This window comes from Loa loa (assembly GCF_000183805.2).
Source record: "Loa loa unplaced genomic scaffold supercont3.17, whole genome shotgun sequence".
In the NCBI taxonomy this organism is placed as follows: Eukaryota; Metazoa; Nematoda; class Chromadorea; order Rhabditida; family Onchocercidae; genus Loa; species Loa loa.
The window spans coordinates 445928-464864 of record NW_018108197.1 but is presented as its reverse complement, the minus strand read 5'-3'; the positions used below and the strand labels follow the sequence as shown (position 1 = coordinate 464864).

The window sequence follows — 18937 nt, the reverse complement described above, 5'->3', positions numbered from 1 at the left end:
AATTTAGTTTAGACGATGTGTGACTTCCTGATATTTTATATATCATGTAGATTGTCCTTAGCTAATTTCTGCTTCACTAGATTTCTCTTCTGGAAATATTTTCTTCTTACCAGGAACCAGGAAACCGGATTTTTGTAATATTCTCTGAAGTTTTTGATCTTAATTTTGGAAGTTATGCTGATTGTTTATCAGGAACTTTGTATTTTATCAGTTGTTTGTTTGTGACGATATAATCTGTAGCATCTTCCTGCTTTTTACTTTTTTAAAAAAATTTTCAAAGATATTTGTAGGTTTCATAGATTAATCGATTTCTTCAATCCTTTCTTTTGCGTGATGAGTATATTTCATTGGTGTAAGGCATACATTTCTATGCAATAACAACTAGATATTAAATAATTTTAAGCATTCTTTAAAATGTTTCGTTTTTTTGTTCTATTCTTTCATAAATAAAATATTGTTTTCACCAATGTTTTTCCTTTCGACTTCTTCTGATAAGGGAATTTGAACAGAAGACCAAAGTTAACATCCGTCAGTGAGATTTCAATTCCTCTTCAATTTCCTTTTTTGCTTAATCTACTTTTATTTCTTGAGGTGATGTTCCAGGTAATCCATGTATTCCGGAATAAAAGTTACAAGTTCCGGGTTGTTTCTGAGACGTTTGCAAGAAGCACGTTGTTGTATGGTCCGTAAAAATCATGGTAATATGCGGTAGCCAGAAAAAATATATGGCCAGTTTAAGGGAGTGGACTCAAACAGGATACTCGAATTCAAAGTGTACCAGAAAGCGTACGCGATATGTAGATGAAACTGTATTTGTAGATGAACCAGAAATACCACTCAGCACATAGAAACTGTGAATGGTACTGGAAATCAAATGGAGAAGGAAAGCTAGACCAGAAATTTGATCTGAGGTCAAAAAATATTTTACATCGGCTGAAAATCAATGCAATTAGTTCATCAAAAAAAAAGAAGAATAGTGGACAATTTGAAGATATAAGAGACGTGCGCAGCAAGAGGAAATAAAAGACACGAAATGAATATACTCTTATTCCATCAAGAACAACAAATATCACCAGCGAAGGTAAAAGTCTGCAGCGAAAGATCGAGGGAGTAACAAACATTTCCATATTGAACAAATGGTTGTTCAAAGAAGTGAAGTGTTAAGTAGGAAAATAAATTAATATTTGATCTAAATATGAAGATTTTGAGCAATTAGCCACCATGACAGCGAAATAATTCAGTTATAAGTGAGCTGAGCAAGACTTGACCGAAACAGGATTACCATCTTAGGCTAATTGCTCCTCTATCGCTTCTTATCGTCTACTTTGCCATCTTTACACCAAATTTTTCAATCATAAACTAATGAGTTATAAAATACGGATGACTTTGAACAAATTTATCTGTTGAAGATGACAAGCGTCACTGATTCTTGAAGAACCATTTTGACTGCTCCACTACCACCAAAACTCATAATAAATAGCTTTTGCTAACGTATCTAATAAAAAGCTTGCACTCACATAAATAACAGAAATCACTTGAAAAAAAGTGCAAAGTGACAAAATTGGATGAGGCCAAATGAAATAAGAATGGACGGCTTAACAAAGCCAATTATAAAAACAAAGATTATGTAGCCTCGAAAACAATCATTTTTGGAATGGCTGAAAATACAATTACAATTTGCATCCCTGCTTTCTAAAGCTCGTAATAGAAAGAAAGTCGATATGAAATCCCAAAATATTCCTTCACTGATTGCTCTGTGAATTTTCCATTTTCTCTTACTCTATGAAGGCATGTTGTAAATCTTTTTTTCTTTTTTAATGGAAACTCCCAATTCATTAAAACGGTTAGCAATAACGTTGACGACCTGTCTTCTATCTAAAGAAACCATTCATTTGAATGACTTTTACCACAAACAGCTACTTTAAATTCGCACTTTGCGAGGTATAGTTTCAGAACCAATAGGCGTATTACAGATGTGGTATTTGTTCCGCAAGGGAAGTGTCGGAAACAGAATTCTCTATAACCTCTGTAGACCTTACCAAAGCTTTTGACACTGTAAGCAGAAAAGGCTTGTGGCAGATCTTGGAACGATTAGGATATCCTCCCAATTTGGTGAAAATGATCATACTATTAAATGAGAATCAACGCGACCAAGTCAGATATGGGCGATGGATTAAGACTTTTCCAATAATCAATGGAATGAAACATCGTTTCCATATCAACTCCTTTCACAATCTTCTTCACCATGATAGTTCAAAGGACCACACAGATCTCCCTGAAGAAAAAGACAGTTACTCCAACATGTAGCGATGAAAACCTATTTAACCTAATGAGGCTAAAGGTCCACACCAAGACCCTATACCACCTTGTCCACGAGTTGCTTTTTGCTGACGGTAGCACTCAACATCCTGCTTTGCAGAAGCTGCAAAGCTTTTTACTGGAATCGGCTTGAAGAAGGCATAAGTTCTTCCGATGCCAAGATCGACAACAGATTAGCAAATACAGAGCTTTCAAAAAACTCCATAAAAAAGTCTGGTGCAATAAACACCTAAAGAAAAGTACAATGATTGAAAAGTACGATGAATGTCGATAAAGCCATTCTTTATATGGATCTGATGACCATCTACTCCATCACCTGCGACTCCTCGAACGCTTCCAACAGCAAAAAAAAGTACAAGTTTCCGTAAAATACTAAATGTCCACTGATCTGACTACTGTGACCAATGTTACTGTTATTACCTGTAAGGATCACCAGCACTGAGGTTATACTACTGAGGACGCAGTTGCGACTGGGCTAGGCACGCCTCCAAGATTTAAGATCAGCGATTTCCCAAGATTATGCTCTATTGAATTGGCTTCCGCAAAAGAAGAGCCCGAAAGAGGAGATTAAGGACGTCCTAAAGCAATGCCTCATCCCTTGCAATACAGATTATCATCACTGGTTCATTCTGACCTCTAATCGATGATCATTTATAACGCTGCTGCTCCCTTCGAGAACACAGAGAAATCAGCCCTGAGAACCAAAGATAACGCAGAAAAAACCGTCCTCATCGATACTACCTAAGAAGACTTTCCGTTTTTGCAACCGAACTTGTCTATTCCGTATTGGCCTTTACCATCACCGCACCTACAGCAAACATAGTATAGCTCTTCACATATCTTTGACTCTGTTCATATCTTCGTTCGCGAAGCCTAGCCTACAACGATGACTAATTCTGCATTGGTGTACGTTAAGATTTTGCTCTATTTATAATCGTGCGACACATGGAAGAGTAAATGCTGTTAAAAAATGATACCGTAATAAACTTGTAACAGGTCTGAAGTTTGCTTTTTACTAGCTAGATTTTAGCAGTCTTGCAACGCAAGGAGTCACACTAGCAAAAATAAAAAAAAAAAAAAAAAAAAAACTAGCTTCCACATTAATCCTACAAACGATTAAACCTGCAGTAGAGCATAATCTTCCAAAATAACATAATGTTAGTTTGCTCCATTTTTTTTCTCTTTGGTAATTAATTAAACCGAAGACTTCATCAACCAACTGAACATTATCTCATTTATATTTCTTTGAAGCATGATATTTAATTGCTTGCACTTTTTAGGAAACCTTCGAAAATTCGTCAATAACTGAAAGTTATCCAGGCTGAAACATCTTTACAATTAAAAGCGCTCAGTCATCAAACAAATATGAACTAATTAAGGTTAGAATGTTGCGTCTACAGTAAGTTGGAACAAAACTGTATTACTGCATTCCTTTCAATATAATAAGCATTATCATACAAATTTCACATTCAATTATTTTGTTAGAATCATAAAATCCCTCGGGAAATTTCTCGACTGAAGCTCAATAACTTCATGCCAAATGTTCATTTCAACACGTTAAAGTTCACCGCTTAATCACCGCATCATACATATATTTGTGTAGCTTTAAGGTATGCAGCAAACATGCATTGTTAAAGTGAAACCAGAAAGACTCATCATAAAAATCCCATAAAATCCAGTTTCACTAACAACGAATGTAATTGAAAAGCAAAACTACTATTTCATGTTAACAATATATATCTTTATGTTGTGTAATACAGAATACAGTCCGGTATCCCCACAACATTTCCAAATATCAGTTTGTCAAAAAAAATTGCGAGCAACTTAGTAGTTTCACTTTTTATCGATGAAGTGCAGTTATTAAAAGTGAAATGTGAACCATTAATCTTCTTTTTTCAATTGGTCGCAAATATGGACATATGAAAACAGTAAAGTGGAACCTGTTAGGTTTTTTTTTAAATTACGGAAGAAAAAAATTACTTGAACAGAACATGATTGAATAGTGAGAAAAAAGCCATTGCACTTCATCCACGCAAAACAATAGACAAAAAACTTCACGGGAGGATTCATAGGGGGAGACTACTTTTGAGAAAGCGAAACTATCAAATCACGAATTCGTGAAACTTCTCAGGACGAGCACATGTGCAACCACCGTTCAACAAGCAATTATAGGAAGAACCCACATTATTAGCTGTGAACGGAAAACTGAAATCAATCACTAACCAAAAATATGCTATGCAGAGTGATCTCAATGAATTAAATAACAGACAACATATCATAATAACATTCATTTAACTTATACGAAGAGTTTCAATCATTTTTTCTACGACATCTAAAGAGAAAGTACCTGCCTTAACAATATATTTTTTTGTTATATCTTACATTCTTGTTATCATCCACGGAAACGGACAATAATAAGAACACAGTAGAAAATGTTAATTCACATTAATTTCTTAACACCACTTAAACAAGTCGATCTTTATAAAAAGAAGCTTTAGTAAGAGCAGCCGAATAATCCAGTTTAGACAAGTCCAAAAAATCTTAAAATAATATTCTTTATTGTGTAATAATATGAAAAAAGTAACAACCAAGGCTTAAGGAAACCTTACTTTCCAGAGTTGTTCAAGTTTCTACTTACTCCCTTCCACGCACCGCGATCTGAAGTAGTTATAAGCTCTATGTAATAAATTAAAAAGTCAATTAAGTGCATCCTTGGAAGCAAAAGAGATCTATATATTATAGGTAGGGTGTTGTGAAAATATAGCAATGAATCCTGTCATCTACCCTTTTAAATTTCTAATACCTAAAACTGAAAATAAAATCAACGATACACATTTTCTAAGCTATAAAAAATGACAAAGTTGATACTTTGCAGTACTGATAAAGTTTCAAGTAACCATTATGTCCTCAGCAATATGCATTTTTATTCGCTCATTTCTCATTTGTCTAAGTAAAACACGAATTTAAAAAAAAAAAATTCTTATTGCAATATTCACCCTTCGCGATGTATTTCACAAGAAGACACTTTAAATTAACGTCAAAAGCAAAATACTGCCTTGTTACTTCCTAATCAAAAACATTTATTAGTTGTAAAAAGTAATCTTATAAAATATTCAAAAGCGAGATAACAATTATAGATGACAGCATCAAATGAATATGTCAAAGAAAATTTTGACAAAAAGAACGAATTATCCCAAACGAAAACCGTAAGCTTCGACAAATTGTACGGCAAAATCTTCGCTCTCACCAGCTAACGGTTCGTTTTGAAACGTTTCACATGCTTGTGTACGACCATGATTCAAATCCGCATCCAACCAAAGTCCATAGTGGCCACCACTGGCACCAATCGACAGTGAATCCATGCTTGCTTTTACGAAAAATTGATTTAGGCCACTCCAAGAATAGATCCGAAGCACTCTGTAAGACCAGAAATTTTTAATATTAAAAAAAAAATGAAAGAGAGTTGTGGTGAAAGAGAGTTGTGGAAAATTCCCAGGAACTTGCACTCCCACAATATTAATTATAACGACAATAAAAGCTGCATTCAATTTTTTTTTTTAGCCAACACATTACTCGTAATATAAACATTGTTACATACATTAGTGGTGCGATATATTAGAAAATCCCTTTAATATGAAGAAATCAGGCAAATAAAATTTCAGAGCGAGCAAAAGTTACTTTTCATTTAACTCGAAGTCGTTCACATATTTGTAAAGGAAACATGAATCACCCGTCCCAAAAAAGTGCTCGCTTGGACGCACTGTGGTACTAACTACCGCACCGAAGACATTCTTCTCACAATCACGAATTATCAGCAGTATCGGTGACATTTCTTCATCCCAATCTACCATTTTTCTAAAAAGACAAGAAAATCATTCCGTTATATCGATTGTTTTCGATCCTCTCTTCTGCCAAAAATTATAGTATTTTTAAAAAGATGCCAATAAAAATCACTGTTTAGTTTTCTAGTTCTGGGAAGATAATTTTTAAAACAAAATTAGAATTTAATTTGTTTCAAAAAATAATAGACTGGTAATCTCTCCAACTACCGAGATTACAGCAGAAATATGAAAAAGCAAATAGCCTTGAATACCGAACCTGTAAAAAGTGTGTAATGAAAAGCCATGCTTTTCGGAATTATAAATATTGATCCACGGATAGCCTGCAGCACGGGCCGGAAGCACATCTACCATCTGCAAACAAATTATTATATTTTAAACTTAACTTACATCCAAAACGACTTCGAACACAATTTGTTTCTCTTCTATAAAAATAAAACACAGTTCAGAGCAAAAGCAAGCGTGACACCAACCTGCCTAATCATAACCTCATCAAGGATTTGCGAAGAAGTAGCACCATCTGGAAGAGGTAGGACAACCTTGTCTAGCTGATCCAACGACATCCGCCGACACATCTCTTGCACTGTCACAATCTCCCATTCCCGATTTAGATAACTGCTACCGAACAGTCGAGAAGATGGCACCTCGGCTATAATTTTTTTATGAGACTATTGAAAATCTACTACATGTGAAAAGATAATCAGACGTGAGCGGTGAAATTTAAGAGCTTTTCCTTCTTGCCTAAGAAAAATAATAAAATAACTTGATTAAAAATTAGAAATGGATGCAACTTGGAGAAAAAATTTAAAAAAGCATATCAATGCAAAATAATAAAAAATGCTGTAGATGTGTTTCAACGAGAAGCAGACCAAAAACACGTCACGGTACAATTCCCCAAGACAACCAGTGCTGTTTACAACACTGCAACAAATCTGCAGTAATTAATTTGTTCGCTGAAGAATTGTCTGTACAATATAGAATCATATTACGAAAACGACCGACCTTCATGATATAACAAACAGCAGCAGTTGAATTCAATAAAGCAGGTATTCTGCCAATCAAGATCTTAGAAGGCAAATCCAATGGTAAGATGAGGAAAACATTTACCTCACTCAAACAGAAGAATATTCGTATAATGAATTTCGTAAAACAGGTTTCGAAGGCCACAGAGTCCATAACAATAACTTATATACAAAAGCAGCATTCGAAAAAGTCAAAAAATAATTTCTGTCGAAATTAATATAAGACAAAACAAGCCTACTTTTATCAAAGAAATGCAAAGATATAAAAACTGATGAGGAAAAAAACTTGGCCAAATATATTCCCGTAAATAGACGAAAATGTGAGAATTGAGAACGTAAGAGCTGTGAACAGTTGTAAGCAGTAGATAGTAATTCAAGCGCATATATAACAGAGATATCTGATAATTTCTATCCGACGAACCGAAATCAATGACCAAAGAATGTTTCCCACACATTCAAAGCATAAAACGGAAAAAGAAGCTAATGTCTTTCGAAGAATTAGAAACAAAACAACTGATGCCTTTTAGAAATCCTTTCACATGGGTCGATAAATAGTTGCCTTAATGGTAGGGATGAATTACTTCATGGAACGAAATCAAAAAAGTATTGGAAATGAAATACAGTCTGGAGGAAAAATCCTAAAAATCATTTTCTTTACCAATGACCGATGTAATTATTAACCTCTTAAAACATTCTAAAAAGGACATTATACAGACGGAAAATTAAATTTCCAATTATTTATCCCGAAGCTGTGTTTGTTTCCCCAACGAAATTCCCGAGACTTCATTTGCTGAAAACTTTGACTTTGAAAAAAACTTTTTATAAAGCTGCCAGAAAAAAAAGAAAACAGTAGAAGTAAACAATTGTAAAGCTAACCATTTAGGTCAAAAAATGAAATGGAAGAAAACACAAAGTTCAAGTTTTTCAAAATGTAATGCTCAATCTCATCCAAATAATCGAAGCATTTTAAAATGTAAAGAAAAGCTGACAATTTTCATTAATCAAAAACTGAAAGAATTCGAAAAAAAGCAACAGGATCACTGATTACAGGTGAGATTATTTCCACTGTTTTCAAAATATGACACAAATGAAAGGCTATGTTGAAAAGCGTTCTTCTGAATTAATATAGGAATTTTTGGAATTACTGAAGAGTTATATGAAATAAACATCGAAGAAATAATAAAGAAAAATGAAACACAACAGCACTACAAATCGTGAAGTAAAAATAAGTACGAAGATTGCTAACTATACCATTAAAATATGTAAAGTGTAAAATAACTGTGATGAGAGTGCCACTTCTAATGATATGGAAATAGAATCTGACAAATGTCAATATAAAGTGTATAAATTAAAAGAAACTTTTTCCTGAAATCTAATGTTTAACTAGAAAAACACTAGTTTAAATTTCAAATACTACATCCTACTAAATTTTTGTCCCAGATAAGTTTTACCCCACTCTGTGGGTAGAGACAACCTTTCACAGTACTCGTCAGCAAGCAGATAGTCCTTAATTCTTAGTTCCAAATTTCAAAGAAGGCTACCATCCAATGATACACTTTGATTTTCGCGTTATATGTTATTCACTTTTATAGGATGAAGAATACAAGAGATAAAAGAGATGTCCAATAAAGAAGAAAATATTCTTTCAAGGCTAATTTATTTGTCCAAGATACTTCGCACTAATGAAAAACAAAGACTCTCCACTCATAAAATCAGTGCCTTCAGAAGGTCTCATTCCCTAAAGTTCTTTATCCGGATACCGTGAAAAAGTACTGTATTAGTGGATGAAAAGTGGAATAGAAATTTTCCCGCAGCTTATCTTTTAAAAAATGAGACAAGGAGGGAAGAAAGGACTGGATATCACAACATCTTAACATTCTTGATTCATCCGTAATGAACATCTTCTTTCCTGTAATATTACAGATGGTACGGTGAAATTAGAAAGCAAAAACTTACTTTTCGGAGAACTCGTCATATATGCAGATGGCAGTGAAACGGCTCGTTTACTCATTTTCCGGAAAGACTTTACTAACGAAAACTTCCGACTCTTTTTACGTTGGGAGGATGACTTCCTCCTGGAATGCATTTCTTGTGACTTGTTTGTCATTAGATTGTCATCGCTTCTCTCCTTCTCTTCGAATACAGTTTTGGAATTTTTGACAGCAGAATAGTCAGCAAAAACGGCATTTTTCGCATCATCTTCATCGAAACTTGCACCAGAATCTAGGGAACTACGAGGGATGTGCAAATTTGTTTCAGCAACCTGTTTGCTGACCAACACAGAGGTTTCATTTTCGCGCTTTGAACTAACTTCTTCATAACACTGTTCCTTTTTCTTCTCTACCTTCCCGGTATCCACTTCAGAATCCTCCTCTGAGACAGAATCAACTCCTGATGATACACTCGTAGCTGACAATTCCTTGATGCCCACTTTTTGTTTAAGCGAATCCTTCGGGGATGGAAATTTTCGGCAGGAAGAACTCCTTGAAACCGGAAAGGAAAATTTCTTTCGTCCATGCACCGAAACGCTGGAAAATTCCCGGGACGGAAGACGTTTTCTCCTCAGTGGTTCAGAGTTTTGCTTTAGCTTCTGATTTACATCAGTAGCACTAAAAATACTTATTACCGAAGAATTTAGATTCAATTCATGAAATTTAGTATGCAAAATAGGTGGCGGAAAGAACCTCTCCTCCATAGAAGGCTTGTAAGATAAATGCGCTGCTAGTGAATACTTCGGTACACCATGACGACAAAGAACACGATGATATTTCTTTGAACCGCTCATCGATTGATGATAAATGTGTGGATGTGATCCTGCAACGCCCATTTCCTTCTTTTCCTTTGAATAGCAATTCTGAGTTCAAGCCAAAAGACCCGACTTTCTAGCTTCTTCGCCCTTGACAAAAATCTTTTCGACAATCTTAAAAAAATCAAGTTATCGTGAGAAATTAATGAAGATCGAAAAACCAGAACGAGGCGTATTAATGCCCAAACAAGCTGCTGTTATCAAAAGCTACAGTCATTTGTTTGTCCGAAAATCATTCTTGAAAATTTGCTTATTTCAGCTCATTCAAAAATTAAAAAAAANAAAAAAAAAAAAAAACTAATTCAGCAACGCGAAACCACTCATCTGCTATTCGACAATGGCTGACAACAAAATTGGTCAAACATTTCAAAGGTGTTTCACGATACAGACATAGGAAGTGAATATATTCGAACTATTTCTTCCTTCATTTAACGCTTAATTTTTGAACCACATCCTACCTATAACGTGATATGATGAAATAAAAGACTGTGGGCATCTGATGTTACTACTAGCACTATAGGTGGTGATGGACTCTGGCAAAACATCTATCTCATTTAGGAAGATTTAGGGTTAAGGAGAGAGTGCAACTGAAATGCATACTAGATGTGATTCTTTCCACTATTAAAACACTCTAATGAGCTTATTCAGGAGGTTCGGTGAAATCTGAACAAAAATTAAATGAGTAAAACTAAATGTGAAAGTTTTTCAGTGTTAATAAAAGAAGGTACGAAGTTCCATCTATATTCACAAATCAAATTTGGGCCCAAAGCTACTAGAAACAAGCGAACTATAATAAAATTAGAAAGAATACAGCTAATGGAGCGAATGCAAATCAATTTATGCGCCAAAATAAAACACAATTGAGCATTTCCAAATATGTAACGACTTGAGTGCATTTGTGTTTTGTGTATATGAATGAACCGTATATACTGGTATACTCGTACTAAAAATGCGGGAATGTCTAAATTAATCACAAAAAGCAATGCCTGTTGAATGACACGATACCTTGGTGAACTCTATTTTGAAACAAAGAACTTCAAATATTTTTTCAACTGCTTTTTATTTTGTATATAATAGTGCACTCTCTGATACATTCAGACCATAACAAAAATATACTCAAACCTTATAAAATTCAGAAAGTTTGGAGAAATGGAAAACTCCAGAGAAGAATGAGACATCATGAATTGATAAACTTGTTCAGTTAAAAGTTAAAATAAAATTAATCCAATGAAATTATATGATTCTACAAAAGCCCTCACGTTTCTGTCTGAAAAATGATTCCAACACAAAAAAATGTAAGTACAACTTTAGACAAATAATTATACGGAGGATACAGCATTATACGAACAACATCGACGCCGGCAAAATCTCAAATAAGAACTATTTTATCATTCTTCAATGATGAACATCACGCGTATCGCAACAAGCACATCAATCAATCACAGTTTTAATGTTTGATTAAAATTAAATTTCATGGAAATCATATCAAAACAATTTTAATTTCGTCACAGCTGTGAAGTTTACAACCAAACATACAGAAACATAACTATTGTACAAACAGTTCACACAATGTGTAAATGCTTCATAAACAAGCATTTATTTGCATTGGTAGTACAACACTGAAAGCTCAAAAAACTACCAAACAATATACATTTTTTCGTTGCATCAAACTTACTGTGTCAATCCAAAATCCAAAATAATGAAAATGCAAAACAACCACATGATATCATGAAATAAAACAGAAAATTTCATTTTATTTTTCCACAAGTTTTAGGACGTTAAGGATTTTTCTGGAGACACTTTCAATAGATGTTTGATCGAACAAAGTGCCGAACTGAAAGTTTTACTAAACTTATATGACCAAGACTCATGATTTTGTCGAGAAATGGACTCAGAATTCAAAAAATTAAGACAAATAGTTATCTTGATGTCAGTTCAGCATCTTGATCGATTCTTCTGAAAATTCTTTTCCCAAATTTCTTTTTTTTCAAATTTCTTCCCGTTTAACAAGTTTTATAGCCTATAATCATCATCCAAGTTTTCTTAACAGACATCGATAATTGTTAATAACCAATTCCTTGATATTCTAAAGGTTCTCAACTCAAACAGACGCAGACAAATGCCATGAGCTGAAACGCAAAGGCTACATATCCAAAATATATACCCAGGATAAACGGATTAAAATAGTAAATTACATAAAGAAAATAGGACCAATAAATGGATCGAAACAAATGAATACCCTGCAGGTGAGACCTGTAAAATGTAATAATTTTGGTTAAGAATAAGGAATTCGCTCCTACTTGAAAATTATTATGCATATAAGAAAAGCTTCATTTATTAAAGGAACTGTTCAAAAAAAACGTAGAAATAAAAACAACGAAAGACAAGCGATATAAAAAAACTTTTCTTGGAAAATTTGTAGAAAAGTCAGGAATAGAGGAGTCAATAAAACTATCCTGGCTCAAATATTATTGAAAGCAAAGATTTTCCTTTTTTGTAGCGATAAAAGGCAATTAATGAAAATTAATAAAACTCTTTGGCTGGCTTTCCTCTATATATTTTATAAAAAAAGAGGGAATTCCATTTTTCCAAATAATATCGGTGAATTTCAAACAAAAAAAAACTCAAATAATGGCCTTCAGCAGAAAAAAGAAAAACTTTAGCAACAAATTGGAGCCAGACTTCAACTTTTAATGTTTCTCGGCCAAATAAAAGAAATCTTTGAAAGGTATGATTCTCCCAAAACATCGAAAAATCTCATGAATTTCACACAAAATCACATCAATAACATTTAACGAAACACAAAAAGTAAAGGAAAACCATAAGCTATTTGCAATGAAAGAAGTTCTTTTTCCCCTACACGGGAATATCACGTGAAATCATCGAAATATCGTCATCTGACCTGACTAAGGACACTAAGTTTCTTTTTTCGTTATTGGTATACACCAAATCATTTTTTTTTAAGTCATAAAAGTACACCAGTCATAAAGAAAAACCTGTTCTACCAAAAAATAGAATAAAACGGATCAAAATTTGTCCCAAAAACTTCCTTTTAGTTCAAATCAGCAATTTTATTCAAAGAGTTTTCAAATGAAAAGAGATCCTTGCATAAATATGTTAAGATGGAATTAAACTGATTTTAAATTCAATTAAACCAAAAAACAACGGCAAAGTAATGACGAAGGAATGAGACGGCACACTGTATAAAAATTCGTCAGCTGTGAAATACTTTATACAAAAAAATGCCAAGATTTAGAAGGTTTAAGAACTAAAATAATCAAAATTAATAAAATGAGAAAGCGTTGATTGATCAGATGGATAATGAAAAAAGGGCAGATTTGAATCTCGGTGATAATATCTGAAATTTGAAGCATTTCTATCATATTTATATTAGAAGAACAGAAATAAATCAAACTGAAAGAATATATATTGTAACTAAACTGTGTTCAGACATAAACTGCCTTGTGAAACAGCAGCAATATTAGAGTTTATCCGCATAGCTGGACATTTCTGTACAGTTATAATTAAGCGATTATCTCCGAACATCAGTACATTAAAATTAACAAAATTAGTATGTCAGTATATTGGAAGAAGTATGATATTATACTGAAAAAGCACATATACCAAATGCTTATACAGACATTCAACAAGCTGTATTACTAATTATTACCAATGAATCATCTTTGATATTTCCGAAGATTTCATAACTAATTTTGCAACCTATACCTGCTGTTTATACAGTGTGCCGGAAGACTCATCGAATGGCAGATGTTAAGGGAGGTGAAACCTATTAATTGTAAACACGCAAGAAGTCATAATCAAAAAAAAAAAACAACTGGTTTCACTTTTTAATAGCTATATTCTTAAATGAGGTAGGTTAAGGCAGTAATTTGCAGTTCACAAAATAGATTTCCAAGGCAGCGTAAAAAAGAAGCTAAATGCCAAGAAATTAGACGAAAACTGTCACTTTAATGAAGAATTCCGCATTTTTTGAATTATGGTTAAACTGAAATCAGATCCTACTTCAACCAGAGAAAAACATAACGAACCACACATGATCTAGATTTATGTGCTCCAATCTTTCTGAAGAAGATAACATGGACCTTAAATGATAAAAATTGTAGTTGGTTGCTGATAAATCCTGCATCATTCGCCAAGACAAATGAAACTTGGAAGTAATTCAGAATGTACAATTTAAATTAAAGTTAACCGTACAAGATACTACAAGAACTTTTATAATCTACGAAATAATAACACACCAATGCCGATCCATAAAATTGGTGACAGAGTGCATACATGAGCAACTTTTAGCAAAGGAAGTAAAATTCTTTTGAAATGATGCAAAAGGTGATTTCTGCGACAAATAAAGGACGAATTTATAAAAAAACAAGCAAGAAAAGATTTAACACCGTAAAAATACAAGAAAAAACTGTGCGTTCAAAAAAAAAGACCTTCTATGAAGTTATAAAAATTAGTTCCAATCTCTTCCTTTTATAATTTCATAATTTTGCTTAGCTTTTCTTTTGCACCAACTTCTATTTCCGAACGAAAGAATAAGAATATATATTATTTATGCATGGAAATTAAGTCCAAGTTTCATACAGGTTATCAAATTCACCATCCTGATATTCGGATAGATTTAGATAAGGTACTTTAGGTAGCACCATTTCACACTTTTAATGCCATCAATTCGTTAATTGAAATTAGACAAAAACACTGATTTTTTCACAGCTTCTATTCGATGGTTATGAAATGTGATGATTTTTAGTCTGCATAAGCAGACTAAAAAAAGAATATGTAAGCATGAATATTGCAGAAGTTATTAACAAACAGCATAAAATATTCTATTGAAGATCATGCAATTTTTGCACCACATCATTCTACTGAACTAAATGAAATAAATGATTGAATAAGTCAGGAATGAAGTGAAATCAGAAGTTTGTGGTAAATTATGGTCGAATTTGCTTGCTTTGTAATATATTTAAAATAAGGCAATTTTGCATTTCCGGAAATCACATTCAAATTTGTTATTTCCAGAAAAACTTCATTCGAAATATACACCAAGCTTATTGTTCTTTCCTTTCCATTTACCCATTAAAATCCATTAAATAAGGAAACATTACTGGAAAATTTCTACGCATTTATTATCAATAGTGAAAGTCTTTATTGATAACATCTTCAATCCCCATTTCAGCGATATGGAAACAGCGTCTACAGAAACCTTCACCTTTTTTTCCAAATAAATTTCAGGAATAGTTGAATCATTTCTCATTTCTTAAAAAAGTTAGATGCGAACTGGAACAGGAGATGATAAAAAGATTTCGAAAAATAAAGACCAACTACCAATTAATCATTCGGAAATGTGAAATGATATACCTAAAAAGAATAGAAAAAATGAAGAACGTTTCATGAAGGACGACAATTTTCTGAAAAATATATTCTAAAAGTGCACGAGAAATGAACGATTTTGAAAATGGGCATTTTTTTTGCAAATTCGTAAATTTGATTCTAAACTTGGAAAGCTAGTGAAGGATTTGTAGTCATGCACGGACATTTTTTAAAAATGGATTCACCAACCAATTTTGAGTAGGAAAATAGCTCAGAATTCTGGTGTGGATTGTTTTTTGATACCACTTCCGTAAAATTACAACAGAATGGCATCGTAACAGAATGTCTTGGAAATGCCGTACTACATGATATTAAACACATTAAATAACATTCAACTACTGGTAAAGCTATTACCAGTAATCTTAAAATTAAATCTTGCAGTACAATAAACTTCTAAAATTTGAAGCATCGGTTTTGCTCCATATTTTGAGAATGCATATTACTCTTACCGAAAGAAGTTTTTCCACAAAAAGAGTTCTTCCTAATATAGCGATAAAACGGGAAAGAAAAAGTGCCACAATGATACAGACGAAGGAAATCAGAGAATTAATGAATGAATTCCATTCACTCTCAAAATTTTAGGGAACAAATTTCTTTATTTTTTTGAATTTTAAGGAACCGAAGTATAAGTCAGTTAAAAAATGACATATTTAGCCATCAACAGAAAGATAAATCAGCTGTTTAACGCTCGCACGACTTGTTCAGCGAATGCTTTTAAGTCATCGTTTGTTGCATTTAAAAGACTGTCAGATAATGTCTTTTGTAAACAACAGAGACGATAATGGAAAAGCAGTACCGTTTTCCAAGAAGAGAAGCGAATGACATTAAAAACAGAAACAGGAAAATACTGTTGCAATAGACCCGCTGTCTTAAACATCGGAAATGCAAAACCCATGTCATTCGACAAACACTTCTTTTTCCAAAAATCTTGCGAACATTTGCTAAGTAAACAGTAATATCAAATGTAAAAGGATAAAAGAAACAACAGAAATATTAAAAAAAAGGTAGAGGAATTAGTCCAAGAAGAAAAAAAAGAAAGTTGGTTTAAGAACCCTTCAATACACGCAATGTAAAAAAGGAAAAAATAGCGTATACTCTAAAAAATGAAGTACTTCATAGCTCGGCCCTTCCTAAACTCTTACTTACACTAATCCCTCCCTCCTCGATTTTCAAATTATAATTCACGAGATAGCGTTTCATCAAATCATTTTGCCAACCGGTTAACGAAGCACGACTCCAAACTTCTAGAATATTGCAAAAATCAGCTACGCAAAATTGCAGACTCCCTATGCAAAAAACACATCCCATCGCAGCTGCGACTAAACTGATTCCGTATTTGCAAAAACACTTTTTGAAAGTTTTTGGATGGAAAAGTGCTTCCTACATCAAAAATCATATGATCAAATATATAACTGATATACACGAGATGACGAGGAAGGCCTATGAATGAAAGAGTCGAACAATAGCGATTTGTTCAACCTGTTCCATTCCATTTGCTCACAATAACAATAACGGCAGCAATGAATAGGGTTTACAACCCCTGTCATCCATCATGCATCTGTTAAGTTTCAGCAACATGCAGCGAAAGAGGAGTGCTCAGTAAGCGAGATCAGGAATAATACATCCAAATCGCTTTTAATATTTACATTTCCAATTTTCTCAACTTGAAAAAAGTTAAAATTTTTTTACTGTCCGAAATGAAACCAGCAAAAGACCCATCTTTCATGAGAACTAAAAGCATCAAAAAATCTCTAAAAATTAAAAAATGTATAACACTTTTTTAAGCCTTAATATTTGCCACATAGTTCAGCTGAAATGAATGAGATATTTCTGGTTTAGTTTTTAATACAACATATGTTCATCAAGCACTATTTGATAAGGTTTTAAAGTAACCATTCCTGAAATCAAGCTCTCATTAAAGTCGTTCGGACTTAATAGTGATGTGACCATTACAACTACAAGATAAATATGGGGAATATGAATATGGAAAAGAATACATCATATTTCACCCGTTAATAATGAAAGAAGAGTTGAAATGAATAAAACGCAAGGTTGTGATTGAAATCATGTTCGGCTGTGGTTCCGTAAAAGATCACCTCTTGTCGCGAGGAAAAAGATTGCGAGCTATTCTGGCGATGGCATATGTCTCTGGTAGATTTCCTATGTCATACGGTCTCAACTGTAGAGTCAAACAAAGTCTTACCACGGACAGGATGGTTGGTCTCTCAAGCTCCTGGTAACCATCATAAGAAAAGGACAACTCTAACTTCAAACTCGCACAGATGGAGTTCGTTCAGCTCTATATGACCATCCATCTAAGGAGGGTATTTTAATAAAACTAAGGACACGCTATCACCGTTCTAGCTCACTAGATTGTAGCAGATGAACTTCGAGAGTAAAAGATTTGGCCCAATTCCGCATACGTGGTATCTCATCAAAAAAATCCTTCCCAAATCTTCGTCCACTAAACCTAGCCATGATGATGATGAAGAGATAAGTATGAAGTAAAAGGCATCAACTAGGAGGAAAAGAGATCATGAAAACACTAGAAACCACTCTATACATGAGATACTAGTGGACATATTTCACGATGTTTTTGTCTTTGTTTTCTCTTTTTTTTTTAACCAACAACCGCGAAACGTGCAATATAACAGGTTCTGAATCGCTTCCTCATCTCAATAAGAAACAAGAAAAATGTCCAGGCAGACAGAATTGGATTCTATTCAATTCTTTTTTATTCAAAACTTTTCTTTCAAAACCGTTGATGACTATTGAGGAATGTTACCTGTGTCGTATATAAACTTGCGGCTGAACATACAATAAAAGTAAAAAAGAAGACTAAGAAAACAAAAACAGACTAAAGAATGGACAGCTGGGAATTCCTGAGAAAAGTAGTAGTTGATATATTTTACCAACAACATTCGGAGATTGGGGGATTCAGGATACATTTTACCAACCCAACAACATTGAGAGATTGGTGAAAGCAATGTAAGATGAAGATTCATCTCGACCTTCCAATTATGACTAGTTCCAGTCATAGCAGCATTCTCCATGAAGCTTAGAAAACAAACCGTAAGGACTAATAAACAACTTGTGAATAATGAGAATATATTTTTTTAAAAGCAATAAATAAAATTATAGCAACAACACACTGAGCAGCATAATATCAGCGAATTCATGGAGGATAATTAATATGACCACTGGAATTATAACAGTCGAGGTAATAACTGAACAAGGAACTCTTCCAACCACGCATACTACGAAGAGTAGTTCTCTCCTAACCGAGACAAAATTTCTTGCTTTGTGTGACTTTCACAGGGACACTAACACATGTTTGAAATATGCGACCAAGAAAATGCAAGCAGACTGTGTCCTTTTCTTACATATTTTTATCTATGATGGACTGTGAGCATCTCATTAGTACTACTACTAATAATGATACTGTTATCACCGACCTATTTCGATAATGCGATCTCCCATTAAGACCTTATTTTGGCGATCTTGAAATTATCAATTTACGAAAATTATATATATATATATATATATATATATATATATATATA

The 18937-nt window shown here is 33.5% G+C and overlaps 1 protein-coding gene across 1 annotated transcript in view; it reads right to left on the bottom strand.

Moving 5' to 3' along the window:
- Nucleotides 1-5315: 5315 nt before the first annotated feature.
- The window catches only part of LOAG_16758 (oxidation resistance protein 1), a gene marked incomplete at its 5' end in the record, with an annotated part of 31084 nt that continues 17462 nt past the window's right edge, over nucleotides 5316-18937 (bottom strand). Inside the window, 4 exons of the mRNA XM_020449412.1 lie at nucleotides 5316-5736; nucleotides 5998-6174; nucleotides 6418-6512; nucleotides 6632-6807. Coding sequence (XP_020307071.1) covers nucleotides 5508-5736; nucleotides 5998-6174; nucleotides 6418-6512; nucleotides 6632-6807 — 677 coding nt within the window. The 3' untranslated portion in view covers nucleotides 5316-5507. The remainder of the gene's footprint in view (nucleotides 5737-5997; nucleotides 6175-6417; nucleotides 6513-6631; nucleotides 6808-18937) is intronic.